Source organism: Oncorhynchus tshawytscha, linkage group LG11 (genome assembly GCF_018296145.1).
Source record: "Oncorhynchus tshawytscha isolate Ot180627B linkage group LG11, Otsh_v2.0, whole genome shotgun sequence".
Taxonomy (NCBI): domain Eukaryota; kingdom Metazoa; phylum Chordata; class Actinopteri; order Salmoniformes; family Salmonidae; genus Oncorhynchus; species Oncorhynchus tshawytscha.
In genome coordinates this window covers 36,884,390-36,912,340 of record NC_056439.1, presented here as the reverse complement: position 1 = coordinate 36,912,340, position 27,951 = coordinate 36,884,390, and the positions used below count along the sequence as shown (strand labels likewise).

The 27,951-nt window shown below is 42.2% G+C and overlaps 2 protein-coding genes across 5 annotated transcripts; both read left to right on the top strand.

Annotated features, from left to right (window-relative positions):
• The first annotated feature begins 4,536 nt into the window (after positions 1–4,536).
• On the top strand, positions 4,537–14,113 carry LOC112262327 (C-type lectin domain family 4 member F-like). Its single transcript, XM_042330428.1, has 5 exons — positions 4,537–5,759; positions 11,779–11,806; positions 12,616–12,810; positions 13,061–13,161; positions 13,304–14,113. Exons 1-5 carry the CDS (start codon positions 5,650–5,652, stop codon positions 13,452–13,454), a joined length of 585 nt encoding a protein of 194 aa, XP_042186362.1. The 5' UTR covers positions 4,537–5,649; the 3' UTR covers positions 13,455–14,113.
• A 7,778-nt stretch (positions 14,114–21,891) lies between these two features.
• gale (UDP-galactose-4-epimerase) lies at positions 21,892–27,628 on the top strand. 4 transcript variants are annotated; one of them, XM_024437594.2, is made up of 11 exons: positions 21,892–22,060; positions 23,567–23,700; positions 23,980–24,089; positions 24,282–24,395; positions 24,679–24,855; positions 25,006–25,119; positions 26,021–26,087; positions 26,247–26,332; positions 26,471–26,548; positions 26,767–26,881; positions 27,246–27,628. In XM_024437594.2, exons 2-11 carry the CDS (start codon positions 23,580–23,582, stop codon positions 27,314–27,316), a joined length of 1,053 nt encoding a protein of 350 aa, XP_024293362.1. In that variant the 5' UTR covers positions 21,892–22,060; positions 23,567–23,579; the 3' UTR covers positions 27,317–27,628. The 4 variants fall into 4 exon arrangements, with proteins under 4 accessions (XP_024293362.1, XP_024293361.1, XP_042186006.1 ...); XM_024437593.2 differs by having other exon boundaries at positions 23,977–24,089; XM_042330072.1 differs by having other exon boundaries at positions 21,893–22,060; positions 23,571–23,700; positions 23,974–24,089.
• The last annotated feature ends 323 nt before the right edge of the window (positions 27,629–27,951 follow it).

Below are 27,951 nucleotides of genomic sequence, written 5' to 3'. Positions count from 1 at the left end.
AAAACAGGCTACCTAAATATGGTTCCCAATCAGAGACAATGACTAACACCTGCCTCTGATTGAGAACCATATCAGGCCAAACATAGAAATAGACAAACCAGACACACAACATAGAATGCCCACCCAGCTCACGTCCTGACCAACACTAAATCAAGGAAAACACATACGAACGATGGACAGAACGTGACAGAACCCACCCCCCCAAGGTGCGGACTCCGAACGCACAACCTAAACCTATAGGGGAGGGTCTGGGTGGGCATCTGTCCGCGGTGGCGGCTCTGGCGCTGGACGTGGACCCCACTCCATAATTGTCTTAGTCCACCTCCTTAGTGTCCCTTGAGTGGCGACCCTCGCCGCTAACCTTGGCCTAGCAAACCTAACAACGGGCCCCACTGGACTGAGGTAGCTCGGGACCGAGGGGTAGCTCAGGCAGGTTGATGGATCTACCAGATCCTGGCTGGCTGGTGGTTCCGGCAGATCCTGGCTGACTGGCAGATCCTGGCTGACTGGCGGATCCTGGCTGACCTGCGGATCCTGGCAGATCCTGGCTGACTGGCACTTCTGGCGGATCCTGGCTGACTGGTGGATCCTGGCAGACTGGCGGATCCTGGCTGAATGGCGGATCTAACTGATCCTGGCTGACTGGCAGATCCTGGCCGACTGGCGGATCCTGGCCGACTGGCGGATCTGGCAGATCCTGGCCGACTGGCAGATCTGGCAGATCCTGGCCGACTGGCAGATCCTGGCCGACTGGCAGATCCTGGCCGACTGGCGGATCCTGGCGGCGCTGGGCAGACTGGCGGCACTGGCGGCGCTGGGCAGACTGGCGGCACTGGCGGCGCTGGGCAGACGGGTAGCTCAGACGGCGCTGGGCAGACGGGTAGCTCAGACGGCGCTGGGCAGGCTGGTGGCACTGGCGGCGCTGGACAGACTGGTAGCTCAGACGGCACAGGGCAGACGGGCGGCACTGGCGGCGCTGGGCAGACTGGCGGCGCTGGGCAGACTGGTAGCTCAGACGGCGCTGGGCAGACTGGAGAAAAAGGCTCTGGCAGCGCTGGACTGAGGAGCACTGGTGCCTCTGGAATGAGGGGCTCTGGCGCCTCTGGCATGAGGGGCGGTAGCTCTGACAGCGACGGACAGGCGGGAGACTCTGGCTGCGCTGGAGTGGAGGAAGGCTCCGGCAGCGCTGGACAGGCGGGACGCACTGTAGGCCTGATGCGTGGTGCTGGCACTGGTATGCCGTGCATACTATGCCAAACCAACAGCTTTCTTTCTACTCTGTCCAATACATCCTCCACACTCTCAGACTCAGCACTCTGCTTCGCCGACAGCTCCAATTCCATCCATGGCTCCGCTCAGGGTCCTTTTCCGTCAAGGATCTCCTCCCAAGTCCATTTATCCAAATAGTGCAGCCTCTCCCACTGCTGCCTCTGTTGCTTCTCCTGCTGCTGCCTTTGCTGCTGTTGCTGTTGCTCCTGCTGCACCTGTCGCTTCTCCTGCTGCTGCTGTTGCTGCTGCCTCTGTTTACCACGCCGCTTGGTCCCTGGTTGGTGGGTGATTCTGCAAGGGTTTTCTTCTGGTGAAAGAGAGGCGGACCAAAATGCAGTGTGGTGGTTATTCATGTTTTTAATAAAGACGACTATACATGAACAGACTATACAAAACAATAAAAGTGAAAACCTAAACAGTCCTATCTGGTGCAAACACAGAGACAGGAACAATCACCCACAAAACCCAACACAAAACAGGCTACCTAAATATGGTTCCCAATCAGAGACAATGACTAACACCTGCCTCTGATTGAGAACCATATCAGGCCAAACATAGAAATAGACAAACCAGACAAACCAGACACACAACATAGAATGCCCACCCAGCTCACGTCCTGACCAACACTAAAACAAGGAAAACACATACGAACGATGGACAGAACGTGACAGTTATGATCACACTACGTCTCGTTAATCATAAGGCATACCCCCCCCTCCACTCTTCTTACCAGAAAGATGCTTGTTTCTGTCCGCGCGATGCATGAAGAAACCAGGTGGCTGTACCGACTCCGATTGAGCCATGTTTCCGTGGAGCAAAGAACGTTACAGTCTCTTATGTCTCTCTGGAATGCTACCCTTGCTCGGATTTCATCAACCTTGTCAAGAGACTGGACATTGGCGAGTAGTATGCTCGGGAGTGGTGCACGATGTGCCCGTCTCTGGAGCCTGACCAGAAGACCGCTTCGTCTGCCCCTTTTACGGCGTCGTTTTGGTTCGCTGGCTGGGATCCGATCCATTGTCCTGGGCAAAACATAGGATCCACTTTGGGAAAGTCATATTCCTGGTCGTAATGATGGCGAGTTGACGTTGCTCTTATATCCAGTAGTTCCTCCCGACTGTATGTAATAAAACCTAAGAAAAAAAAAATTACTGCATAGTTTCCTAGGAACGCGAAGCAAGGCGGCCATCTCTGTCGGCGCCGGAAGTTGAGTGCATATGGGCACTGTGCATCACAGCTGGATAGACTGCACGTCCATTGTCAAAATCCATGCCATAACCAACCATAAGACCAGCTTTCTGATGGTCTTAAATATCCACTCTGGTGCTTACTGAAATTTGCACATGTTTTAAGAACAAACCTCAGATATTGCCACCCCTGCATAAGCGAGCTCATTAAAGACAACTAAATGACCAATCCTGATGCTAAGGTTGGAGAATAAAAGAGTGTCGGCTTTAAAGGTGCAATATGCAGAAATTGCTCTGCCCTTTCATGGTTGCTAAAATTCTAGTAGTTTGCCTAATTTCAGTTTACATGACAAAATGAGCAAGTATAGTGTAGAAGAATCATTGTACCATCTACACCGCTGTGAAATATGTTGTTTGAAGCTGGTGTACAAAACCCAAAAGTAAAAGATGTAAAAACAAAACTTAAATCAAAATCTAATTAATTTATATAGCCCTTCTTACATCAGCTGATATCTCAAAGTGCTGTACAGAAACCCAGCCTAAAACACCAAACAGCAAGCAATGCAGGTGTTGAAGCACAGTGGCTAGGAAAAACTCCCTAGAAAAGGCCAAAACCTAGGAAGAAACCTAGAGAGGAACCAGGCTGAGGGGTGGCCAGTCCTCTTCTGGCTGTGCCGGGTGGAGTTGATAACAGAACATGGCCAAGATGTTCAAATGTTCATAAATGACCAGCATGGTCAAATAATAATCACAGTAGTTGTCGAGGGTGCAACAGGTCAGCGCCTCAGGAGTAAATGTCAGTTGGCTTTTCATAGCCGATCATTGAGAGTGTCTCTAGAGAATTGAAAACAGCAGGTCTGGGACAGGTAGCACGTCCAGTGAACAGGTCAGGGTTCCATAGCCGCAGCCAGAACAGTTGAAACTGGAGCAGTGGCACGGCCAGGTGGACTGGGGACAGCAATTAGTCATCATGCCAGGTAGTCCTGAGGCATGGTCCTAGGGCTCAGGTCCTCCGAGAGAGAGAAAGAGAATTAGAGAGAGCATACTTAAATTCACACAGGACACCGGATAAGACAGGAGAAATACTCCAGATATAACTAACTGACCCTAGCCCCCTGACACAAACTACTGCAGCATAAATACTGGCGGCTGAGACAGGAGGGGTCAGGAGACACTGTGGCCCCATCCAATGATACCCCCGGACAGGGCCAAACAGGAAGGATATAACCCCACCCACTTTGCCAAAGCACAGCCCCCACACTACTGGAGGGATATCTTCAACCATCAACTTACCATCCTGAGAGAAGGCCGAGTATAGCCCACAAAAATCTCTGCCACAGCAAAACCCAAGGGGTGGCGTCAATCCAGACAGGGAGACAACGTCAGTGACTCAACCCACTCAAGTGACGCACCCCTCCTAGGGACGGCCTGGAAGAGCACCAGTAAGCCAGTGTCTCAGCCCTTGTAATAGGGTCAGAGGCAGAGAATCCCAGTGAAGAGAGGGGAACCGGCCAGGCAGAGGCAGTTCATAAAGAACATGAAACAAAAATAGCAGCCATAGAACAGATCTACCACTTCTTAGGCTTGCTTTCAAATAGAATGATAGATCTATAACTCACATTTCAATGTGAATTTGGTCCTGTCACCCAAAAAGTTACATAATGCAGCTAACAGTTCGAAATTGAAAACTAGCATGCGTTTGACAATTGCGCTGGAGTAACACCAGTCGAAAATAGAGTACTTTAAAAGCCGAAAATAGAGCACTTGTCAAATAGACTGTGGAATTGTACCTGTAATGGCCGTTGGTGGAAGAAGGTGAGGACCAAGGTACAGCGTGGTACATGTTCATCATTTTAATGGTAAAGCTGAACACTATACAACAAGCAACAAAAGAACAACGAAACAGTTCCATCAGGTGCAAAACACACTAAACAGAAATGAACTACCCACAAAACTCAGGTGGGAAAAGGCTACCTAAGTATGGTTCTCAATCATAGACAACGATAGACAGCTGCCTCTGATTGAGAACCACACGGCCAAACAACAAAGAAATCCAAAACATAGAAAATGAACATAGAATTCCCACCCTAGTCACATCCTGGCCTAACCAAAATAGAGAATAAAAACCTCTCAATGGCAAGGGAGTGACAGTACCAAAGACTTGTCATTGTAGAACTGTGTCCTCTTGTGTTAGATTGTTTTTTCAGAATAAGTTCAATGTGTGTAGATGTTGGACACACTAATGATCACTGTTCAGTCAGTATACGTTGTACAATCAAATTCTAAAGTTAAATATCACACAACTCATTTCAGCCTCATCTCATGGTAAATCTAATCCTAAACCTTGTAGGCTAAGCCTACGTGCACTGAGTTCGGTCTGATATGTCAGCTTCCTGCATTTAGATGGGTTAAAACTCACACACACAGAGCTGTACATTTCAGTGTAGAGAAACACACTGTAACATTCAGATACACACAAACCAAGATAACAAGGATGGCCGTGTCTGTCAGTGCAGGGGATTCTGAAATCATTGAGGTTGAAACAAACCTTTCTGAGGATTCGGCAAACTACTTCAATATGAAGATAAACAGAGCAAAAAAAACCGAGGCATTCCAAAAATCGGGTAAGAGAGCAATTGCACTTTAGCCTACACTATTGTGTTTGTTGGCTGCTAAAATGGGAAGGTGGAATATTTGAACCACAGTCCTTGCATCCCCAAAGCTTTCTTGCTATAGAAGGTCCAGATTCGCTAGCATTGTAAAATGGATGTGCGTTGTAATATTTTCCGACACATCGCTGTTCTTTCTTCTTTTCCTTGTATTTGTGTCAGTATTGATTTCATTGTCAAAAAATAAATGAAGACTAAAAACCATGGGCTGGTTGCCCAGACACAGATTTAAAGACCTGGATTAAAAATGTGAATATCCTTTGTTTTTTAGGTGAAATACTAGGTATAATCTGGGTCTGGGAAACTGGACCTATGAGTTTTTGAAGTCAGTAACTCCACTCCAACCATGTTCACTGATACAGGGGCTGTGTCCCCAAATGTCACCATATCCCATATGTGGTGCATTACTTTTGACCCAAGCTCTATGTGCCCTGGTAAAAAGTAGTGTACTACATAGAGAATAGGGTGCAGTTTGGGGCGCAGCCAGGTTAAATGTGTGTTGGTCCTCAGGTCCTGCAGGTAAAATGCTCTATATACTGGTTGGTGTCAGCTTTGGGCTGATGTGTGTTCTGCAAGTCACTCTGAACATCTCCTTGCGTCTTGCCCACTGTGAGTTGAATTACTTCTGTTTATAGTGCGCTTTTAGAATGATACACTCTATAGCTAGATAGCAAAATGAAGACATTAAAATATACAGATTCATTAAGCAGGACAGTAATGTGTAATGTAACCTTTCTGAAGTTCTCAAATAAAAAGCATATGTTCTGTCCACTGATGAAATAAGAAACACACAGCTTCTTTCAGCAAACTCAACCACAGCTTCTCTGTCTTATTCCAGCTAACTTCTTGGAGGAACAGATACAATGGTTAGAGACCAGTTATAACAACCTTACTGAAGAGAAAAAACAGCTACAGATCAGTTATTACAACCTTACTGAAGAGAAAAAACAGCTACAGATCAGTTATAACAACCTTACTGAAGAGAAAAAACAGCTACAGATCAGTTATTACAACCTTACTGAAGAGAAAAAACAGCTACAGATCAGTTATAACAACCTTACTGAAGAGAAAAAACAGCTACAGATCAGTTATTACAACCTTACTGAAGAGAAAAAACAGCTACAGATCAGTTATTACAACCTTACTGAAGAGAAAAAACAGCTACAGATCAGTTATTACAACCTTACTGAAGAGAAAAAACAGCTACAGATCAGTTATAACAACCTTACTGAAGAGAAAAAACAGCTACAGATCAGTTATAACAACCTTACTGAAGAGAAAAAACAGCTACAGATCAGTTATAACAACCTTACTGAAGAGAAAAAACAGCTACAGATCAGTTATAACAACCTTACTGAAGAGAAAAAACAGCTACAGATCAGTTATAACAACCTTACTGAAGAGAAAAAACAGCTACAGATCAGTTATAACAACCTTACTGAAGAGAAAAAACAGCTACAGATCAGTTATAACAACCTTACTGAAGAGAAAAAACAGCTACAGATCAGTTATAACAACCTTACTGAAGAGAAAAAACAGCTACAGACCAGTTATAACAACCTTACTGAAGAGAAAAAACAGCTACAGATCAGTTATAACAACCTTACTGAAGAGAAAAAACAGCTACAGATCAGTTATAACAACCTTACTGAAGAGAAAAAACAGCTACAGATCAGTTATAACAACCTTACTGAAGAGAAAAAACAGCTACAGATCAGTTATAACAACCTTACTGAAGAAAAAACAGCTACAGATCAGTTATAACAACCTTACTGAAGAGAAAAAACAGCTACAGATCAGTTATAACAACCTTACTGAAGAGAAAAAACAGCTACAGATCAGTTATTACAACCTTACTGAAGAGAAAAAACAGCTACAGATCAGTTATTACAACCTTACTGAAGAGAAAAAAAAAACAGCTACAGATCAGTTATAACAACCTTACTGAAGAAAAAACAGCTACAGATCAGTTATAACAACCTTACTGAAGAGAAAAAACAGCTACAGATCAGTTATAACAACCTTACTGAAGAGAAAAAACAGCTACAGATCAGTTATAACAACCTTACTGAAGAGAAAAAACAGCTACAGATCAGTTATAACAACCTTACTGAAGAGAAAAACAGCTACAGATCAGTTATAACAACCTTACTGAAGAGAAAAAACAGCTACAGATCAGTTACAACAACCTTACTGAAGAGAAAAAACAGCTACAGACCAGTTATAACAACCTTACTGAAGAGAAAAAACAGCTACAGACCAGTTATAACAACCTTACTGAAGAGAAAAAAACAGCTACAGATCAGTTATAACAACCTTACTGAAGAGAAAAAACAGCTACAGATCAGTTATAACAACCTTACTGAAGAGAAAAAACAGCTACAGATCAGTTATAACAACCTTACTGAAGAGAAAAAACAGCTACAGATCAGTTATAACAACCTTACTGAAGAGAAAAAAACAGCTACAGATCAGTTATAACAACCTTACTGAAGAGAAAAAACAGCTACAGATCAGTTATAACAACCTTACTGAAGAGAAAAAAACAGCTACAGATCAGTTATAACAACCTTACTGAAGAGAAAAAAACAGCTACAGATCAGTTATAACAACCTTACTGAAGAGAAAAAACAGCTACAGATCAGTTATTACAACCTTACTGAAGAGAAAAAACAGCTACAGATCAGTTATTACAACCTTACTGAAGAGAAAAAACAGCTACAGATCAGTTATAACAACCTTACTGAAGAGAAAAAACAGCTACAGACCAGTTATAACAACCTTACTGAAGAGAAAAAACAGCTACAGATCAGTTACTACAACCTTACTGAAGAGAAAAAACAGCTACAGATCAGTTATAACAACCTTACTGAAGAGAAAAAACAGCTACAGATCAGTTATTACAACCTTACTGAAGAGAAAAAACAGCTACAGATCAGTTATAACAACCTTACTGAAGAGAAAAAACAGCTACAGATCAGTTATTACAACCTTACTGAAGAGAAAAAACAGCTACAGATCAGTTATTACAACCTTACTGAAGAGAAAAAACAGCTACAGATCAGTTATTACAACCTTACTGAAGAGAAAAAACAGCTACAGATCAGTTATAACAACCTTACTGAAGAGAAAAAACAGCTACAGATCAGTTATAACAACCTTACTGAAGAGAAAAAAACAGCTACAGATCAGTTATAACAACCTTACTGAAGAGAAAAAACAGCTACAGATCAGTTATAACAACCTTACTGAAGAGAAAAAACAGCTACAGATCAGTTATAACAACCTTACTGAAGAGAAAAAACAGCTACAGATCAGTTATAACAACCTTACTGAAGAGAAAAAAAAAACAGCTACAGATCAGTTATAACAACCTTACTGAAGAGAAAAAACAGCTACAGATCAGTTATAACAACCTTACTGAAGAGAAAAAACAGCTACAGATCAGTTATAACAACCTTACTGAAGAGAAAAACAGCTACAGATCAGTTATAACAACCTTACTGAAGAGAAAAAACAGCTACAGATCAGTTACAACAACCTTACTGAAGAGAAAAAACAGCTACAGACCAGTTATAACAACCTTACTGAAGAGAAAAAACAGCTACAGATCAGTTATTACAACCTTACTGAAGAGAAAAAACAGCTACAGATCAGTTATTACAACCTTACTGAAGAGAAAAAACAGCTACAGATCAGTTATTACAACCTTACTGAAGAGAAAAAACAGCTACAGATCAGTTACAACAACTTTACTGAAGAGAAAAAACAGCTACAGATCAGTTACAACAACCTGACTAAAGAGAGAGACAAGTTCACTGAGCTGGGTGAGTAATAAAGTGTCAAGTGTGTGTGTGTGTCAGTGTTAAAGACCTTTCTTCTGAAACTTGTCAGTCTATTCATGTTCAGAGAAATTAATGCTATTCCATGCGAGAAATTGCCAAGAAACTGAAGATCTCGTACAACGCTGGGTACTACTCCCATCACAGAACAGCAAAAACTGTCTCTAACCAGAATAGAAGGAGGAGTTGGAGACCCCAGTGCACAACTGAGCAAGAGTACAAGTACATTAGAGTGTCTAGTTTGAGAAACAGACACCTCACAAGTCCTCAACTGGCAGCCTCATTAAAATGTACCCACATAACACCAGTCTCAACGACTCTAGGATGTTGGCCTTCTAGGCAGAGTTGCAAAGAAAAAGCCATATCTTTGTCATTATGGGGTATGTTGAGAATTATTTTTTTAATTCAGGCAACAAAATGGGGAACAAGTCAATGGGTATGAATACATTGGACACAACTACTATTGTTCTCAACTTTCTGTGTGCTTGCTTTTTATTTGTCATCTGTTAATATTGAAGTCAATAGGATTTGTTTTTTTAATATACAGTTGAAGTATATTACACGTAGGTTGTGTAACCTACACTTAGGTTGTACACTTAGGTTGTACACTTAGGTTGTAGTCATTAAAAATATTTTTTCAACCACTACACAAATGTCTTGTTAACAAACTATAGTTTTGACAAGTCGGTTAGGACATCAACTTTGTGCATGACACAAGGAATCTTTCCAACAATTGTTTACTGACAGATTATTTCACTTATAATTCACTGTATCACAATTCCAGTGGGTCAGAAGTTTACATACACTAAGTTGACTGTGCCTGTAAACTGCTTGGAAGATTCCAGAAAATGATGTTATGGCTTTAGAAGCTTCGGATTTGCTAATTGACATCATTTGAGTCAATTGGAGGTGTACCTGTGGATGTATTTCAAGGCCTACCTTCAAACTCAGTGCCTCTTTGCTTGACATCATGGAAAAATCCAAATAAATTAGCGAAGACCACAAAAAATTAATTGTAGACCTCCACAAGTCTGGTTCACCCTTGGGAGCAATTTCCAAATGCCTGAAGGTACCATGTTAATCTGGACAAACAATAGTACGCAAGTATAAACACCATGGGAACACGTAGCCGTCATGCCGCTCAGGAAGGAGACGCGTTCTGTCTCCTAGAGATGAACGTACTTTGGTGCAAAAAGTGCAATTCAATGCCAGAACAACAGCAAAGGACCTTGTGAAGATGCTGGAGGAAACAGGTACAAAAGTATCTATATCCACAGTAAAACGAGTCCTATATCGACATAACCGGAAAGGCCGATCAGCAAGGAAGAAGCCCCTGCTCCAAAACCGCCATGAAAAAGACAGACTACGGTTTGAAACTGCACATGGGGATAAAGATCGTACTTTTTGGAGAAATGTCCTCTGGTCTGATGAAACAAAAATAGAACTGTTTGGCCATAATGACCATTGTTATGTTTGGAGGAAAAAGGGGGATGCTTGCAAGCCGAAGAACACCATCCCAACCGTGAAGCACGGGGGTGGCAGCATCATGTTGTGGGGGTGCTTTGCTGCAGGAGGGACTGGTGCACTTCACAAAATAGATGGCATCATGAGGCAGGAAAATTACGTGGATATATTGAAGCAACATCTCAAGACATCAGTCAGGAAGTTAAAGCTTGCTCGCAAATGGGTCTTCCAAATGGACAATGACCCCAAGCATACTTCCAAAGTTGTGGCAAAATGGCTGACTCAGGTACACCAGCTCTGTCAGGGGGAATGCGCCAAAATTCACCCAACTTATTGTGGGAAGCTTGTGGAAGGCTACCCGAAATGTTTGACCCAAGTTAAACAATTTAAAGGCTTTGCTACCAAATACTAATTGAGTGTATGTAAAAGTCTGAGCACTGGGAATGTGATGAAAGAAGTAAAAGCTGAAATAAATAAATCTCTGTATTATTATTCTGACATTTCACATTCTTAAAATAAAGTGGTGATCCTAACTGACCTAAGACAGGGAATTTTTACTCTGATTAAATGTCAGGAATTGTGAAAAACTGAGTTCAAATGTATTTGGCTAAGGTGTATGTTAACTTCCTACTTCAACTGTATATATATCTTTTTCTTTTTACCCATTTTTCTCCCCAATTGGTCTGTCCTATTGTTGCAACTCCCGTACGGACTTGGGATAGGCGACGGTTGAGAGCCATGCCTCCTCGGAAACACAACCCTGCCAAGCCGCACTGCTTCTTGACACACTGCTCGCTTAACCCGGAAGCCAGCTGCGCCAATGTGTTGGAGGAAACATTGTACAACTTGCGACCGAAGTCAGCGTGCATGCGCCAGGCCCGCCACAGGGAGTCACTAGAGCGCGATGGGACAAGGACATCCCAGCCGGCCAAACCCTCCCCTAACCTGGACGACGCTGGGCCAATTGTGCGCCGCCTTATTGAGCTCCCGGTCGCGGCAGGCTGCAGCACAGCCTGGGATCGAACCCGGGTCTGTAGTGACACCTCAAGCACAGCAATGCAGTGCCTTAGATTGCTGCGCTGCTTGGGAGGCCCAATAGCAACTATTTCACAACCAAGATATTTGAAGTGGCTTTAAGATATCAAGCACACAAAATGCACAATTGCGCAACGGCCATTTATCAGGGGGTGCTGTAGCAAGGGTGCACCCATACTTCATGCGGCTATGGCTACAACTTCAACGTTTTATATTTTATATGTTAATGCATGACTACTAGCAGTGGGTGTTATAATTAGTGTTAGTGTTTGAGTTTTTGTTTCCTCATTTGTTTCCTCATTGGTGAACAAGCCCCAAAATAAATGTGCCTATGATATTAGTACGTACACATAAAGATGTAGACAAATGAATCTCTCTTGAACAATGAAATTCAGAAAATGATGGAGCTCTGTTTTAACAGTGAAATATAACAACAATAACCTATTGTCAACTCACAATTCATGACAGTCGCTGGATTAGGTTGTACATCAAAATATCTTGAATCATGCATTCCTGCTTGGACATGTTAGATGTTAGAAACAACATATTTATTGAATAGCCTACCATCTCAGTAGTCCATTACACAGTCTAAAGCAGAACGCAGGATGTTCCCCAATGCTGGAAGGGGGGCCTCGAGTGAAAAAGTTTGGGAGCCCCTGGTCTAAATATATTTTCTATTGAGTGACGCCAACTGAAAAAGTGGCACTGGGGAAAATGTTAGAGACCTGTCAAGGGGTGTGATTTTCAATCTAGAATAACAACTAATTTGGATTTTGGGAAGAAAATTATGCGATAGAATGTTATGCAGAAAAATATGTTGGTAGTACAAGGCTATGGTAGTTGGCTAGTTGGTAGTACAAGGTACAAGGCTATGTTTGTGCAAATAGAAATCAGTGATTTATGTTTACTATAGGCTAATGAAGCAATCAAAATGTGATGTGACTAAAATATGACTAAAAATAAAGGGCATTAAGCTAAAATGGCCCACTGTTTTCATAATTTTGATAATAACTAGACTAAATCATTATTCAAATGACAAAAAAGTGACTAACACTGAATTATATTTTAGTCAAAATTAGTAAGATTAAACTAAATCTAAAAAAAAAGAGTGCTAAAATTAACACTGGTGTGTGTTGGATCAGCTAATAGCTCATGCACACTCCAACTGGTAGAAAGCACTTTCATGTTTTCATATTTTCTCCTGATCTCTGTGTGAAAGAATGGAGGACGTTTAACACCAGCTTGTACTACATCTCCAACGACTATAAAACTTGGGAAGACAGCAGACAGGACTGTCTGAAAAGAGGAGCAGACCTGGCAGTCATAAACAGCGAAGAGGAACAGGTGAGTGAGTGAGTGAGTGAGTGAGTGAGTGAGAGAGAGAGAGAGAGAGAGAGAGAGAGAGAGAGAGAGAGAGAGAGAGAGAGAGAGAGAGAGAGAGAGAGAGAGAGAGAGAGAGAGAGAGAGATTGCCGGTTGTCAGTTCAGACCTTCAAGGTTCAAACCAATGATCCTCAGGCTACAGGTCTCATCAAAACTTCCCTGCATTCAGTGAAGTTGTATCATGACGTAACTGTTGCTTTCTTTCTTCCAAGGTGTTTATCAGTCAACTGAACACCAAGCCCTGGATAGGTCTGACTGACAAGGATTCTGAGGGGACCTGGAAATGGGTGGACGGAACCCCACTGACCACAGCGTAAGAGATCGTAACGGTTTCTCATAACATCCTTTTTTAAATGTATTATTAAACCATCGCTTGACCAGACTCCGGCACGGTCAAAGTATTTTTAACACATGATTTGGGATGAGTTGAAATGTAACATCAGTATGGTTTGTAGGTTTTGGTCTACTGAAGAGCCTAATGATCGAGCTGTGAATGGAGAGGACTGTGTCAGCCTTTATTACCATACCCAGCCTGCATTGAAGAACTGGAATGACCTAGCATGCAACACAGCATTTATGTGGATCTGTGAGATTGTAAATGGCTGATCCACAGACAAACAGACACTCAGATTCTGTAAATACACACATGCAGGGAGACACACACACACACACACACACACTACACACCCACTCACTCACACACACAGCTTTGACTTTTTAGGAGGTAAGAATGTATACACACCCTTAGAGATAGCTTTTTTTATACATGTATTCTTGTTTCTTGTTTATAATACATGAATTACAGATGTTATTTGGCATTTTAAGTATTTGCTTTACTGTTATTAGCCATTACTGGATTGCATTCACTGTGGAACCATTTTCACAAGTATGTGGTACATTTCCATAACGCAGTACAAAACTCCAAACTGGTCACACTTGTAACGGAGCCGGTCTTTCATTAAAAACTTGTCATTGTGCATTCATTTGGATTGTAAACATCTCTCACCACATAACCATTGATTCAACATATACGTTTATTGTGAAATGTAATGAGAAGATTGATTTAATCACCAGATCACAACATAATGATACAGTATCTTTTTAATTGACTCGTTTTAACTACTAGTTAATGCAATAGCAAGCAATGCAAGATACGTGTTTCAAATGGACCTTAGAAGTGCTGATAGTAATATGCTACAGTTCTGTAAGTTACAGTAGATTACACAGTTTTCACATTAGGCAATACACTTACATTTCCCCAACAAAATTGACAGAAATGCGTAGTCAAGGGTGTGGTCAATGAAGACATCCTCAACAATCAGTCATGCAAAAAAACATAGGTGTACTGTCTGTAATCAAACAGAAGAAATTAAATGCAACAAATTAAATGAATGAAAATGAAACATAACGTTTAGCAAGCATTAATTTGCATCAAACAGGGTTTTGTGCATTTGGCCATAAATTCTCATCCATATCACAGTGAATTGTTCATGCACCTCGGGAAAAATATTTTGGCATGGTGAATCCAAGCTTGACATTGGTCTGCATTGATGTTGTCGCATGCCTCATCAATTGTCAATAGAAAGGGTGGCACGCTCATGGGGATGGTGATCGTACACCTTCCACCTCCATGCTGCAAATAAATCCTCAATACGGTTGAGGAAGGAGAGTTTGGGGGCATGTACTGTATAGGGTCACGAATTGAGGATGGGCCCGTAACCATGCCTGAACCACCTCTGCATTGTGGAACCTGACATTCTACCACACAATGACATAAGTTAATCCTTCCCCTTGTTAGGCCTGCTCAATTTCATTGAGAAACACAATGAGGTGTGCAGCTTTATAGGATACAAGTATAGCTGCGCGCATGGATATGTGTCCAGGCACTTCAACTTTGTCCAGGCACTTGGACAATCGCCCGTTGGCCAATGAGGTTCCGCACACGGCGCCGAGTATTCATCTTCATCAACAAAGACATACAGTGCATTCGGGAAAGTATTCAGACCCCTTGACTTTTTCCACATTTTTTTAGGTCACAGCCTTATTCTAAAATTGATGAAATAAAAACATTTCCTCATCAATCTACACACAATACTGTAATGGGTGTGTGCTGGTGGCAGGGAAGTCAGGCGCAGGAGAATGAACTTGGTACAAACGGAGTCCTTTAATAAGTGCTCACAAAACTCAGAAGACCAAAATATACAAAATAATAACAGTGGGCACAAAACCCGTCGCACACCAGAACATAACTTGCACATAACATACAATCAAACAATCACCGACAAGGACATGAGGGGAAACAGAGGGTTAAATACACAACATGTAATTGATGGGATTGGAACCAGGTGTGAATGAAGACAAGACAAAACCAATGGAAAATGAAAAATGGATCAACGATGGCTAGAAGGTCGGTGACGTCGATCCCCGAACACCGCCTGAACAAGGAGAGGGACCGACTTTGGCAGAAGTCGTGACAAATACCCCATAATGACAAAGCAAAAACAGGTTTTTAGACTTTTTAGCAAATGTATTTAAAAAAAAAAATTTTTTATAGCAAATGTATAAAAAATAAATTCAATTTATTGGAGATGATTTGGAGAGGCACACATCTGTCTATATAAGGTCCCACAGTTGACAGTGAATGTCAGAACAAAAACCAAGCCATGAGGTCAAAGGAATTGAAAACATTTCTGCAGCGTTGAAGGTCCCCAAAAACACAGTGGCCTCCATCAATCTTAAATGGAAGAAGTTTGGAACCACTCTTTCTAGAGCTGGCCGCCCGGCCAGACTGAGCAGTCGGGAGAGAAGGGCCTTGGTCAGGGAGGTGACCAAGAACCCATTGGTTACTCTGACAGAGCTCCAGAGTTTCTCTGTGATGATGGAAGACACACCTCAGTAAAAGGCACATGACAGCCCGCTTGGAGTTTGCCAAAAGGCACCTAAAGGACTCAGACCATGAGAAACAAGATTCTCTGGTCTGATGAAACCAAGACTTACAAGTGTGACCAGTTTGGAGTTTTGTACTAAGAGTTGTGAAAACTTGTAAAAAACAGTACCACAGCGATTAAAACAAACTGTAATGACAGTACCCACTACACGACAGCCCTTCTGCTACCGCTGTTTCCTCTCAGACCACTCCTGTTCCACACCAAGCTTCATTAAACAGATGGGCATTCAGGACGATGGTTAAAGGCATCGATAACATTACAGTTGTTGGGTGTAGATATATTAGTTCAATTCAAAGATATTCATCCCATAATATGCAATTCTGCTGGCCAAGTAGCTCTATGAGTGTATTACTATAAGTTATATGGCACAGATGAGTATTATTGTACATCAGTCAAGGGAGATCTAATGAGAGAGATGGTTGGGGTGGAGTCTGAAGGACTAGCCACACTGAGCTCTCTACTGCTGCTGCCACTAATGAGGATAATTTCCACAGTACTGACATTACCGTATCTGAGGGAATGGAGTGTGTGGAGTGTGTGTCCTGCTTTGAATGAATTACAGTAAATTGACAACTATCTTCAAGTAAAATGTTATTTGTCACATGCGGCGTATACAACAGGTGTAGACCTTACCGTGAAATGCTCACTCTCTCTCTCTCTCTCTCTCGTTCTCTCTCTCTCTTTCTCTTTCTCTTTCTCTTTCTCTTTCTCTTTCTCTTTCTCTTTCTCTTTCTCTTTCTCTTTCTCTTTCTCTTTCTCTTTCTCTTTCTCTCTTTGTTTTTTCTCTTGCTCTCAGTCTGTCACTCATCCTTGGCATCTCAATCTGTATTTGTTAGCCTATAATAATTGTATTTGTGACTCATATCCGTTATATCAGATTCTAGTTTGTGCAAGGTAATTAGCAGAGGAAGGGAAGCCTCCACACCATGAGGAAACGTCTCATGACATCATCAATTAGCATGCCAAATGAAAGGAACTTTTAGTTCCGGTTGGTTCCTTCAGAGATGAGTGTCAATAAAGGTTAGGAGAATGGAGGCGGTAATGGGAAGACAAAGAGAGGGAAGGAATACATGTGTGAGAAATAGAGGGGGCGAGAGAGAGAAAGGAAGGAAGGAGAGATGGAGGGAAGAGAGAGAGTTAAGATTGGATAGACTGTGTCTCCCCACAGGTTTCTAATCTCTAATCAGCATTGACTAACACAGACTGCTGTGAAAGGTTCTCAGTGCTAATGCAGGCTGCCATTCATATGGAGCCTCTATATCCAGCAGGGACCAGTGGATGAGCTGAAGAGAGGAGAGGATTAACAAGCACTCGGGCAGGGAGAGGCACACATACACACACACACGCACGCGCACACACACACACGCGCACACACACACACACACACACACACAGTCTTTCAGATAGACTCTCTCTCACTCTCTTATTCTCTCTATGTGAAGGGACCAGTGATTTCTTTTGGACCATGCAAGTATTTACAGACTCCCAGTGGGCATTGCACCCTCTACTGCTGTGATTTGGAACAACAAGCAAATTGAAAATGTTGCAATTCAACGGCATGTTGCAAATAATGACATAAAAACATACAAAAAGTTAACAACAGTGTTTTATTCTCTTTGTGCCATGATACGTATGATACACTAAAATACAAACTAGTCCATTGATATGTGGTATTCTTCTAAGTATGATAACATTTTGTTAAGAAATGTCATGCTCTAGACGACATGCTCCGCCTAACACTTCCCCTTTGGTCAGTTTGTTACATTTTTCTGTAAGTTAAACACTGTTGTTGTTGTATAGACCCACAGCTCACCAGCTAGTCTCCAGATTCTGTCCGCCTGTCATCGCTGCCTTCCTCAGTATCATCATAGTATTTCCCCTCATCCTGCTCCTCGTCCAGACAGCCTTTCAGAACCCTCAGCTCTGATGGAGATACATATCAAAACATGTCAAAGGTCAGTGTTTGACTGGAAAAACATCCTTTCTTACATATTGAGTCCCTTATGGTTAGTATCTGCAGCTCTGACTCACCCTGTCTGAGCGTTGTGAGACGGGTGGACGCAGATGTCTCCCACAGTGCATTGTGGGAGATGCAGAAGTAGATTCCTGCATCTGAGAGATGGAGATTCTGTATCTGCAGCCAGGTAGAGACTGTGTACACTACCGGTCAAAAGTTTAGAACACCTACTCATTCAAGGGTTTTTCTTTATTTTTACTATTTTCTACATTGTAGAATAATAGTGAAGACATCGAAACTATGAAATAACACACATGTAATCATGTAGTAACCAAAAAAGTGTAAAACAAATCCAAAATATATTTTATATTTGAGATTCTTCAAATAGCCACCGTTTGCCTTGATGACAGCTTTGCACACTCTTGGTATTCTCTCAACCAGATTCACCTGGAGCGCTTTTCCAAAACTCTTAGCTCCGGTTTGTCCCTTCAGAGATGAGAGTGTCAATAAAGGTTGGGAGAATGGAGGCGGTAATGGGAAGACAGATCTCTGAGGGCTCTAACACTCCTGGCTGTAATGCAGAGACCTTACAGCCAAACACAATGTCGTTCCCAAGTGTAGTTGGACAGGTGTCTGGGGGCTCTAACACAATGTCATTCCCAAGTGTAGTTGGACAGGTCTCTGGGGGCTCTAACAAGATGTCATTCCCAGTGTAGTTGGACAGGTCTCTGGGGGCTCTAACACAATGTCGTTCCCAAGTGTAGTTGGACAGGTCTCTGGGGGCTTTAACAATAACTCGTTCCCAGTGTAGTTGGACAGGTCTTTGGGGGCTCTAACACGATGTTGTTCCCAGTGTAGTTGGACTGGTCTCTGGAGGCTCTAACACAATGTCGTTCCCAGTGTAGTTGGACAGGTCTCTAGGGGCTCTAACGCGATGTTGTTCCCAGTATAGTTGGACAGGTCTCTGGGGGCTCTGGAGATGCGAGGGGCTGTGCAAGAGAGGAACAGCATATAGACATGTGAGCTTACATTCGGGCTGTTTTGACACAACATATCCACATGGCTTTTCAGAAATGTAATAATGTAGTGAATTAAAAAAATAGGATCTATAGTTAAGCGCTAAGTTATAAACCTATAAACCATGTAACAGCAACAATTTCTATACTGTATTCATGGTCCATTAGCTTCTACCTGACTGATGCTATAATAATAATTGATTATAGTCACCAGAGTAGCATGGTCCCTGTCCAGTGAGCCTCAGAGTGGTCCCTTTCCGGCTGGCTGCCTCTCTCAGCTGACACAGGTTGGTGTAGGTACATCCATCAGAGCCACACACAGAACCATGTGCCTCACACACACACTTAAGTTCTGGTTCTCCCCTCCCACGGCCACTCCCCCTCCGTCCTCTCCTGGTTCTCCTCTAGACGCAGCCAGCTACGGTGCTGGAGAGGCACCCCAAGGATCGGACTAACACACACACTCACACAGACACACACAACCCCACCCCAGCCCAGGCCATAGCACCTGCATCCTACAGCAAGCACACACACACACACACACAAATGCTCTCCAAGTCAAACACAGACAGAGCAATTTCTTATTAGAAACTTACAGAGAGAGGAGACACCAACGTATATCCAGCACCAAACTGCAGAATGGTTGTTTCTGTAGAGTCAAATCCCCTGACTCAGTCCAAAGCTCGAGAAAGTTGGTCCGGCTGTTAAACTGTGAAAGCCTGTGGTTCATGGGGCGGCAGGTAGCCTAGTGGTTAGAGTGTTGGGCCAGTAACTGAAAGGTTGCTGGATCGAATGCCTGAGCTGACAAGGTAAAAATATGTCATTCTGCCCCTGAACAAGGCAGTTAACCCACTGTTCCCCAGTAGGCCATCATTGTAAATAAGAATTTGTTCTTAACTGACTTGCCTAGTTAAATAAATAAAAACATGTGTTGTTCTTCTCTGAGCTGAATAATAATGTTCCCTTTTGTATTTAGTGCCAGGCTTTGTTTGGGCCTCCTGGATTGTTGGATTTTTATCTGTGCTTGTTCCAAAAGTATTTTGTTTACCTTTCTCAAATATTTCCCCTCAGTTCATGTTCCCCCAGTTTTAGAGAAAGCAGTTGAGGTGTGAGGAAATTGTACCCCCCAAATTCTCATCTCTTCTTTTCTCCCTCTTCTCTCCTCCGTCACAGTGTCTGCCTCCGTCACAGTGTCTGCCTCCGTCACAGTGTCTGCCAGTGTTCCTTGGCAAGGCAGGACTGCCGCAAGGGTTTCAAAAATGGCACAACATATTATTTCATATAGGCATTCATGTGGGGATGCCTCCACTCCTTTATATCTGTCAACTGCACAGACCATAAGGACCTTACAGATGACACACTGAAACACACATCTACAATAATATGACATCTAAAAGTAGATTTTATGATGAAATCCTTTCGGTTGTATCATCCCTCTCTCTCCCCTTGTCTCAGAGCCACACTCTCTAATGGGGCAGTGGGACATTGCTGGGTCTGGCAACTTTTCGTGTACGTCAGTGAATCTGTCTGCATTTTGGGAATAGATGGGAAAGAGTGTTATTTAATATCAGTTGTACTGTGCAATTTTGAAACATGTTTTTTTTGTTTTTTTTGTTAAAGAAATTGTTTTAGGCCTACAAACAAAGAGGCATTGTTCTGCCTTGAGGGTTCGTGTTTCATTAGCGAAGACCGACTGGGCACAGATGTCAATTTAATAATGTTTATTCCACATTGGTTCAATGTAATTTCATGGAAATTACGTGGAAACAACATTGATTCTATCAGTGTGTACCCATTGGGGAGAGTATCAACAAGCTTATAAATGTATTGTGGTGTGTGTGTGTGTGTGTGTGTGTGTGTGTGTGTGTGTGTGTGTGTGTGTGTGTGTGTGTGTGTGTGTGTGTGCGTGCGTGCGTGCGTGCGTGCGTGCGTGCGTGCGTGTGTGTGTGTGTGTTCTTCGATGGATTTTTATAATTAGCGGGTATCGGCCTTAATCTGCTCTGCATGTTCTACGTTGTACACTGAGGATATTTTTGCAGAATTCTGCATGCAGAGTTTCAATTTGGTGTTTGTCCCATTTAGTTAATTCTTGTTTGGTGAGCGGACCCCAGACCTCACAACCATAAAGACCATGGGTTCTACAACTGATTCAAGTATTCCTAGCCAGATCTTAATTGGTATGTCAAATTTGATGTTCCTTTTGATGGCATCGAAGGCCCTTCTTACCTTGTGGATAAACTCCCATATCTATTGGGCGAAATACCACAGTGTGTAATCACAGCAGCAAGATTTGTGAGCTTTTGCCACAAGAAAACAGCAACAAGTGACGAACAACCCATATTTTTATTTTTATTTATTTTCCATTTTGTACTTTAAGTATTTGCACATCGTTACAACACTGTGTATCGACATATTATGACATTTGAAATGTCTTTATTCTTTTGGAACTTTATGAGTGTGATGTTTACAGTTCATTTTGTATTGTTTATTTCACTTTTGTTTATTCTTTACTTCACTTGCTTTGGCAATGCCAATAAAGCCCCTTAAATTGAAATTGGATTGAGAGAGAGGGAGCGAGAGAGAGAGAGGAAGGGTTGAATTGTTAGACTTTTTTCTGAAGTTTCCATGCCTTAAATGTGGGCATAGATAGGTACATCTGGACTCTGGCCAATAGTGCCCCAAGCTCTCTGCCACCACAGTCACTGTACTGTCTAATAGTCAAAGGCGTGGTTTCCATCGAGTGATTTCTGACGTCGGAGCATGTGTGGCTTCCTTGTTTGACGCCATTCACGTATCAGTGCCAGGAAGTTAGCGCAAGTGGTCCGTAGATTTTCTAACTGAACGGGGTGACTTTACAAAAATAAAAGTCCTCTCTGATAAATAGAAAATAGACCGTATTTCTGTAAGTCAAATATTATAATTTCTGATAATACAATTATAACATCTTAAGTCTACACGAAGAGAAAGCTCTACTGCAGGAATATATGTTTAAATAGTCATGAGGAGGCACAAAAAAGTGAATATTATTAAATCCAGTAAACATGGCTTTTATTTTGAGAAAAAAAAACAGCTATACGCTACCGGATGTAGTATCTGATTGTTCTGACTTAACACAGCTCCACGTCTCTCTCTGAACAGGAAGCGAGAAATATGTCAAAACAGGACAGGGAGAGACGTCCCTTGTTTCAGGTGATAGCTTAATTCTGTCAAAGCAGTCCTTTACACACTCCTATATTCTTCGGACGTCTTCCTTCCCGGGAATACAATTAATTTGGTGTAAAGGACGTACAAGTAAGTATTTTCATTCATTAATGATTTTCTGGGTGAATGGCAGTGTTAGGATTTATCCAGTGATGACAGCTTAGCAATAACTAAAATCAGAAGAGTTGAATGAATGTTTACTTGTTTACTGCCGCTATAAACTGTATAATGGATGTAAGACTTTAGTGGCGGATGACTTATTACAGACAGGATTGAGAGAGTCAAGCATAACATAGCAGTCCAATGACATTTTATAACTGACTGATTATGCTGATGTGTCTCCTTGATGTCAGGAAATGCACAAAAAAAGGCCAGGAATCAGTCATATTCCAGATCATGTTCAATGCATCTACAGTGTAATCTGATATTAGGGACACTGGCAATGTTCAAGAGGATCAAAACCGTAATGTCTCATGGGTAAATTGTGACTGACTGACTGACTGACGGATCTACAAATAATAATGAGTAGTTATTTATGATGTAAAGTTATAAATAGGTTTGTAGATCGGTCAGTCAGTCACAATTTACCCATGATACATTATGGTTTTTATCCTCTCGAACACAGCCTCTCTTTACTGCACCAAATGTTATCTTTTCATCCTCTATATCCTGGTCGAACAGGTGCACTGAATGGTGACGTGGGACTGGGTGGGGTGGGGGACTGAAATTGAATAGCCGAACCGCATACCTCTTAAAAAAATTCTAGCTTGACAAGCCCTCCAGGTTTTATGGGTTGCTCTCTTAGACAAAAGGTAACCTGGGCTGTTCCTGAAATACTATTACAGTCTAATGAAAATCAGATGAAATCAAAGTTTATTGGTTGTGTACACAGTTTGTGTTACATCACAAACAAAAATATAAACGCAACATGCAACAATTTCAAAGATTTGACTGAGTTACAGTTCATATAAGGAAATCAGTCAATTGAAATAAATTCATTAGACCCTAATCTATGGATTTCACATGACTGGGCAGGGGTTCCGCCATAGGTGGGCCTTGGAGGGCATAGGCCCAGCACTTGGGAGCCAGGCCCAGCCAATCATGAGTTTTTTCCATGAAAGGGCTTTGTTACAGACAGAAATACTCCTCTGTCTGTAATACCAACACTTTACGTTGGGTTTATATTTTTGTTCTGTGTAGCTCCTAACAATGCAGTAAAATGTCAAACAATTCAAATGTATGGGAAAAAATACAAGAAATTAAGAATGGTGGGGCAAATCTGATTTAACAAGCCAAATAGCACTGTAGCAGTAATCAAATGCAATCTATACGTATGTACACTGGGAGAAATTACACAAGATGAGCAGGGAACATAAACTCTCTTAAGGGTTAGTACATTCCTATAATCACACCATGAGTTGTTCATCATAAAACATGCTCCTCCTCCGCATTTGTTTTTCCTGCAAAGCTCTAGTCAGACATTGATCTTTAGGATTTCAATAAGGTCGATCTGAACACGTCTCTAGTATGTTGCTGTGTCCACTAATGTTGTTGTCATGTGTGTTGCTGTTGTGTGATGTGTTCTGTCTTTGTAAGGCAGGCATTCAGGATGGCACAGAAGGTCCTGGTGACTGGGGGAGGAGGCTACATCGGCAGCCACTGTGTGGTGGAACTGATTGAGGCAGGATTCTGCCCCGTGGTCATAGATAACTTCAGCAATGCTGTCCGAGGTAAGTGTAGTTTGCCCGGCGTAACTTTGAGAGTGATAGTGATGTAACGCACGTTATCTGTTTGACAGTTACTGTTTGTTTTGGGTGAGAACAGTTACAGTAAAGGTGTTTCTGTTTCTGTGTGTTTCTGTGTGTGTGTGTGTTTCTGTTTCTGTGTGTGTGTGTGTGTGTGTGTGTGTGTGTGTGTGTGTGTGTGTGTGTGCGTGTGCGTGTATGTGTGTGTGCACATGCATGTGTGTTGATCATTGTTCCACATCCTGATGTTTTATGGAGGAGAAGGAGATGTCCCTGAGAGCCTGCGGAGGATAGAGAAGATCCTGGACACCAGCATTGAGTTCCATGAGCTGGACCTGCTGGACCGCCCAGGCTTGGAGAAGCTTTTCAAACAGGTTAGAAACTACACTCATCCCTGCTGAACAGTGTTCCAATGCATTTGCTTTAACTAGGCACCAGAGTTTTACTCTTCAGGTCATGTGTTCTGGGACTGCTCCTGGCCCTATTATTAGTTTTGCTCAAGACATCACTCACCTTTGTCTTTATTAAGTGTTTACTTGTTTGTCTCTGTCTTAATGTCTTAACAGCATTCATTCAGTGCTGTAATGCATTTTGCTGGTCTGAAAGCAGTGGGTGAGTCAGTTGAGCAGCCATTGAGGTACTATCAGGTTAACCTCACTGCAACCATGAACTTGCTTGAGGTAAGTTAGAACACCCCAATCTCAGCTTGCCTTGCATCATTTGAAGTGACCTATTCTGTAATGGCTGCTTTCCGAGAACTGCTACCTAAGTGCATGGGTGCCGGTGTGTATTGATTGTCTTTTACTTTATGACCAGCTACTAATGTTTACATGATGCTTGCAATAATCTCAACCAACCTCGGGATGTTAGTCTGTATGCTTAAGCGTGTGTGCTTTAGATTGCTGTCTCAACGGCTGCTGTCCGTGTGTGTGTGTGTCGTGTGTGCATCTGCATGTCTCCCAGGTGATGCAGACTCATGGCGTGCACAATCTGGTCTTCAGCAGCTCAGCCACGGTGTATGGAGACCCCCAGCGGCTTCCCATAGATGAACAGCACCCTGTTGGGGGGTGCACCAACCCCTATGGCAAGACCAAGTACTTCATAGAGGAGATGATTATGGACCAGTGTAAGGCAGAGAAGGTACTGTACCTACCCCAGGCTCTCTATTCTTCAACACACACCCTGACCATCTGTCACATACATCCCATGCATGATAGATGTCCTGAATAACAGTTTGTATAACAACGTGTATAATGATAATAATGTCCATACAACTTAATGTATTCCCAGGACTGGAACTCGGTGCTGCTGCGGTATTTCAACCCCATTGGGGCTCACGCCTCTGGGCTCATCGGAGAAGACCCTCAGGGCATCCCCAACAACCTGCTACCCTATGTCGCCCAGGTAACCACAAATAATGTTTATCCACCATGAATGATGTGGTATCCCACTTTGAACTATTGCTTTTCTAATTTCTGTTATTTTCACCGGGATGTAGTTTTGTACTCTGAACAAAAAATATAAACGCAACATGTAAAGTGTTGGTCCCATGTTTCATGAGCTGAAATAAAATAACCCAAAAATGTTCCATGCGCACAAAAAGCTTATTTCTCTCAAATGTTGTGCACAAATTTGTTTACATCCCTGTTAATGAGCATTTCTCCTTTGCCAAGATAATCAATCCACCTGACAGGTGTGGCATATCAAGAAGCTGATTAAACAGCATGATCATTACACATGTGTACGCAATGCCACAGATGTCTCAACTTTTGAGACTTCAGGAATGTCCACCAGAGCTGTTGCCAGATGATTTAGTGTTAATTTCTCTACCATATGCCACCTACAACCTCATTTTAGAGAATTTGGCAGCACATCCAACCGGCCTCGCAACCGCAGACCACGTGTATGGCGTGGTGTTTTGCGAGTTGTTTGCTGATGTCAAGGTTGTGAACAGAGTGCCCCCATGGTATCAGAGGGGTTATGGTATGGGCAGGCATAAGCTACAGACAACAAACACAATTGCATTTTATCAATGGCAATTTGAATGCACAGAAATACCATGACGAGATCCTGAAGCCTATTGTGAGGCCCATTTTCTTTTAAGGTATCGGTGACCAACAGATGCATATCTGTATTCTCAGTCATGTGAAATCCATAGATTAGGGGCTAATGAATTGAATTAAATTGACTGATTTCCTTATGAACTGTAACTCGGTAAAATCTTTGAAATTGTTGCATTTTTATATTTTTGTTGAGGATAATTGACTTAACTTTAGGTGCTGTGGCTCTCTCTTCTCTAACCTAGGTTGCCATTGGTAGAAGAAAACACCTCAATGTGTTTGGGAATGACTACGACACTATTGATGGAACAGGTAATGATGACTGACTTTATGCTTAAAGAAAAAAGAGGGTTGATTGATATTCAATGCTGTTTTCAATCAATCAGTCATAACCTTGTCTGATGGTAAATGTCAAATCATATTTATTTTACAGAAATGCATCCAATTGTGAATAATCCTTCTTCTCTTTAGGGGTGCGAGATTACATCCATGTTGTGGATTTGGCCAAAGGACACATAGCTGCTCTCAAAAAACTGAAGGACAATTGTGGATGCAAAGTACAGTATACAGGCTGGCTTACCTGACCCCACTGTTACATGTTTCATGTGTCCTGTCTTTCCTCATTCATTCACAATTGCTCTTGTCTCATCCATTGTCTTATAGAAACGTGACATTTTCCCCTCATCTCCATCTAGGTGTATAACTTAGGAACAGGAACGGGTTACTCTGTGCTCCAGATGGTAAAGGCTATGGAGAAGGCCTCAGGGATAGAGGTGAATGACTTGACCCTCTTTTAAAAACTTCAGAGCCTTCATCCATCAGTATTCCTGTATTTTATATGTATTACTTCTTAATTACAGGGAATGGAATACTTTTTAGGTCTTCATGTGTAGAAAGCAGCTACTTCAAGCGATACCTGTCTGACCGCTAATTTCAGACCAAACAATTTCACGTGGGGGTGGTTGTACTGTTATGATTGTCTTTGCCACAGATCATGTACCTGATTGCCCCCCGACGAGGAGGAGATGTAGCGTCCTGCTATGCTGACCCCCGTCTGGCTGAGAAAGAGCTGGGCTGGAAAGCTGACTTCAACCTGGAGAGAATGTGTAAGTAAACCTTTATTGAACTACCTACCACTTGCTGTAACTGTTACTCTGAGTTTATACATCATTTGTCATCACACCACGACAGCCCCAGTCCTCAACACAATCCTGATTCTACAGAGCATAATGTCTAATGTATAATAATAATACGGGGCGGCAGGATGCCTAGCTGTTTAGAGCGTTGGGCCAGTAACCGAAAAGTTGCTGGTTCTAATCTCCGAGCCAATTAGGTGAAAAACTGTCAATGTGTCCTTGAGCAAGGCACTTAACCATAATTGCTCCTGTAAGTTACTCTGGATAAGATAAATGATCTTCTGCTAAATGACTAAAATGTAATAATGTCATGCCTCTGGTAATGTCTTCCAAGGTAAGGACCTGTGGCGCTGGCAGTCCAAAAACCCAACCGGATTCACCAGTAACGGCCGTCTTCATGAGTAATCTCATCGAGTACCTTCTTCACTTCCTCCTAAATTACTGGGCCAAAGCAAAAAAAAATATCACATTCACACATGAAGAGACCTCAAGACAAAATGAATGATTTATATTTCATAATGATTTAATATTATGTTGTTGATTCCTTATAGCTACTTTCACTAAGACTATTCTCTAATGCTTAGATAAAAAATACCATGTCTTATCTCTGTTTGTCTTGTCATTTATACATATTGTCATAGACATGTTCTGTAATTATTTAATAGTTGACTCTATAGCCATAAAATGGGGAAATAAAGAAATTGTGTTTTGATTTCATTGGCGACCCTGGTAAGAGTTTATGTGTTGGTGGAGAGTATTTCTTGCTAATACTTTTATTTATTTAACTAGGCAAGTCAGTTAAGAACAAATTCTTATTTTCAATGACAGCCTAGGAACAGTGGGTTAACTGCCTGTTCAGGGACAGAACAACAGATTTATACCTTGTCAGCTCGGGGATTTGAACTTGCAACCTTCCGGCTATTAGTCCAATGCTCTAACCACTAGGATACCCCGCCTCCCGGTAATAAAGGAGTATAAATATAGGAGTAATAAAGGCCAAGTTCACTAATTTTGTTGAACAATATTTATTTGTTATTTTT

Excerpts from the sequence above, each read along its gene's own strand:
- LOC112262327 (XM_042330428.1), top strand. The coding sequence starts at position 5,650 with ATGCTCTATATACTGGTTGGTGTCAGCTTTGGGCTGATGTGTGTTCTG. Across the intron at positions 11,807-12,615 it reads TAAATGTGCCTATGATATTA|CTCATGCACACTCCAACTGG; the intron begins GTACGTACACAT and ends ATCAGCTAATAG. Across the intron at positions 13,162-13,303 it reads GGAACCCCACTGACCACAGC|GTTTTGGTCTACTGAAGAGC; the intron begins GTAAGAGATCGT and ends TATGGTTTGTAG.
- gale (XM_042330072.1), top strand. The coding sequence starts at position 23,580 with ATGGCACAGAAGGTCCTGGTGACTGGGGGAGGAGGCTACATCGGCAGC. Across the intron at positions 24,856-25,005 it reads ACCAGTGTAAGGCAGAGAAG|GACTGGAACTCGGTGCTGCT; the intron begins GTACTGTACCTA and ends ATGTATTCCCAG. Across the intron at positions 26,549-26,766 it reads AGAAGGCCTCAGGGATAGAG|ATCATGTACCTGATTGCCCC; the intron begins GTGAATGACTTG and ends TCTTTGCCACAG.